The sequence below is a fragment of the Ailuropoda melanoleuca genome, chromosome 7, assembly GCF_002007445.2.
Source record: "Ailuropoda melanoleuca isolate Jingjing chromosome 7, ASM200744v2, whole genome shotgun sequence".
Classification (NCBI taxonomy): Eukaryota; Metazoa; Chordata; class Mammalia; order Carnivora; family Ursidae; genus Ailuropoda; species Ailuropoda melanoleuca.
In genome coordinates, this window is record NC_048224.1 from 48549433 (window position 1) to 48552618 (window position 3186).

At 44.2% G+C, this 3186-nt stretch overlaps 1 protein-coding gene across 1 annotated transcript in view; it reads left to right on the forward strand.

The window, feature by feature from the left end:
• The window catches only part of LOC100484406 (olfactory receptor 1J4), a 16816-nt gene extending 15532 nt beyond the window's left edge, over nt 1–1284 (forward strand). The window contains 1 exon segment of the mRNA XM_034663715.1: nt 1246–1284. Coding sequence (XP_034519606.1) covers nt 1246–1284 — 39 coding nt within the window.
• Nucleotides 1285–3186: the final 1902 nt, after the last annotated feature.

Here is a 3186-nt window from a genome sequence, read left to right on the forward strand (position 1 = left end):
CCCCCCCAGCAAAGAAAAGATAATGAGTCTGTGGCCTCTGCCACAGATCTGATGGATATGGATATAACCAAATTGTCAGAAATGGAGTTCAGAGTAACAATGGTCAAGATGTTGTGTAGACTTGAAAAAAATATTAACAAAAATATTAACGAGAACATAGAATCACTTAGGGTGGAAATGAGAGTGAATCTGGCAGAAATTAAAAATGCTTTGAATCAGAGAGGAGAGTTAAGATGGCAGAGGAATAGGGGACCCCCTTTTTCAGCCGGTCCCCTGAGTCGAGTTGGATAGGTGCCAGACAAGACTGAACATCCACAGAATCAGCCTGAGACGCAAGAAGATACATCTGGATCTCTACAAATGAACATCTCCAGCACTGAGTATTGAGGTATGAAGCGGGGAGCTGTGAAACTGCACACAGATAATGGAAGATAAACAGAAGGCAGAGGGAGCCACCACCTTTGGGTGCCGGGAAGCGGTAGCCACCTGCACGGGGGAGCGGGTGGACTCGCGGACGGCACCTGTGAGAGAGCAGACTGAGACTGTGAGCCAGGGAACGTGCGCCACCAGACTGAGGGCCGGAGCTTTGGAGCGCACGGGGGTGGCTGGCGGCTGGCGGTATTAGAAACACAAAGGACAGAGACTTGCCGCCCCTGGAAGTGAGGCCTGGGATGCCAGGTGTGGGACGCACATCCCGGGATGCTACAGGGTTGTGCAGCACCAACAGTAACAGAGTAAAAGTGGCCAGAACATCAGTGGGGAACGGGCCGCAATCCCTCTGTTCTGAGACAGAGGCTGAGATTTGGCCACTGCTGCTCTGACTCTCAGAAGAGGCACAGCAAACCACCAGGGAAAGCCACCAGAGAAGAAAAGCCTGGACATACCTGCTCACAGTGTGCCCATCCCCATCCCCCCTCGCAGGGGACAGGGAGACTCTACCCAAACAGGGCTGCCTGAGTATCAGCAGGGCAGGCCCCTCCCCCAGAAGGCAGGCTGAAAAATCAAGAACCCCACATCCCTAAGATCCCTATAAAACAAGGGTGCACGGCCTGGGTCTCGGTCAATAATTTGGGCTCTGGACAACCCCGCAACCTCTCCTCATCAGAATGACGAGAAGGAGAAATCCCCCTCAGCAAAGAAAAGACAATGAGTCTCTGGCCTCTGCCACAGAACTAATGGATATGGATATAACCAAATTATCAGAAATGGAATTCAGAGTAACAATGGTCAAGATGATGTGTAGACTTGAAAAAAGTATTAACGAAAATGTTAATGAGAATATAGAATCTCTAAGGGCAGAAATGAGAGTGAATTTGGCAGAAATTAAAAATTCTATGAGCCAAATGCAGGCAAAACTAGAGGCTCTGACGGCCAGGGTGAATGAGGCAGAAGAACATATCAGCAAATTGGAGGATGGGTTAGTAGAGAAAAAGCTAAAATAGAATCTGGACTCAAAAAAATCTACCCTCAGGAATGTAGGTTATGGGAGATTACTGACTCATGAAACGTTCCAATGTCAGAATCATCAGCATCCCCGAGCGGGTGGAGAAAAACAGAGGTCTAGAAGAGATATTTCAACAAATTGTAGCTGAAAACTTCCCTAATCTAGCAAGGGAAACAAACATTCATGTCCAAGAGGCAGAGAGGACCCCTCCCAAGCTCAACCACGACAAACCTACACCACATCACGTCATAGTGCAATTCACAAATATTAGATCCAAGGATACAGTACTGAAAGCAGCCAGGGCAAAGAAATCTCTCACGTACCAAGGTAAACGTACCAGAATTACATCAGACCTGTCTACACAGACCTGGAATGAGAGAAAGTGTTGGGGGAGCATTTTTAAAGCTCTTTCAGAGAAAAACATGTAGCCAAGGATCCTTTGCCAGCAAGGCTGTCATTCAGAATTGATGGAGAAATAAAGACCTTCCAGAATCACCAGTCACTGACCAATTTCATAACCATGAAACCAGCCCTACAGGAGATATTAAGGGGGGTTGAAAGTAAAAAGGCCCAAGAGTGATACAAAACAGAAAGGCACAATCTATAGAAACAAAGACTTTACTGGCAAAATGGCATCATTAAAATCATATATCTCAATAATCAGTCTCAATGTAAATGGTCTATATGCTCCCATAAAATGCCACAGGGTTGCAGATGGGATAAAAAGACATGACCCATCCATTTGCTGTCTACAGGAGACTCATTTTGAACCTAAAGATACATTCAAACTGAAAGAAAAGTGATAGTATATCATTTTTCACGCCAAAGGACCTCAAAAGAAAGCTGGGGTAGCAATTCTCACAGCAGACAGATTGGATTTTAAACTAAAGACTATAGTGAGAGACACAGAAGGGCACTATATTATTCTTAAAGGGTGTATCCAACAACTGGATATGACAATTATAAATATATATGCCCCCAACAGGGGAGCAGCAAGAAACACAAGCCAACTCTTAACCAGAATAAAGAGATATATAGATAAAAATACACTAATAGTAGGAGACCTCAACATTCCACTAGCAGCAATAAACAGATCACCTAAGCAACAAATCAGCAAAGAAACAAGAGCTTTGAATGCCATACGCAACGAGTTGGACCTTTTAGATATATACAGAGCACTACACCTCAGAACCAAAGAATACTCATTCTATTCTAATGCCCATGGAACATTCTCAAGAATAGACCATGTTCTGGATCACAAAACAGGTCTCAACTGATACCAAAAGACTGAAATTATTCCCTGCATATTCTCAGACCACAACGCTCTGAAATTGGAACTCAACCACAAGGAAAAATTTGGAAGAAACTCAAACACTTGGAGACTAAGAACCATCCTGCTCAGGAATGACTCGATAAACCAGGAAATCAAAAATCAATTTAAACAATTTATGGAGACCAACGAGAATGAAAACACAATGGTCCAAAACCTATGGGATACTGCAAAGGCAGTCCTAAGGGGGAAATACATAGCCATCCAAGCCTCACTCAAAAGAATAGAAAAATCTAAAATGCAGTTTCTATATTCTCACCTCAAGAAACTGGAACAGCAACAGAGGGACAGGCCTAACCCACTGACAAGGAAGGAGTTGACCAAGATTAGAGCAGAAATCAATGAATTAGAGACCAGGACCACAGTAGAGCAGATCAACAGGACTAGAAGCTGGTTCTTTGAGAGAATCCAT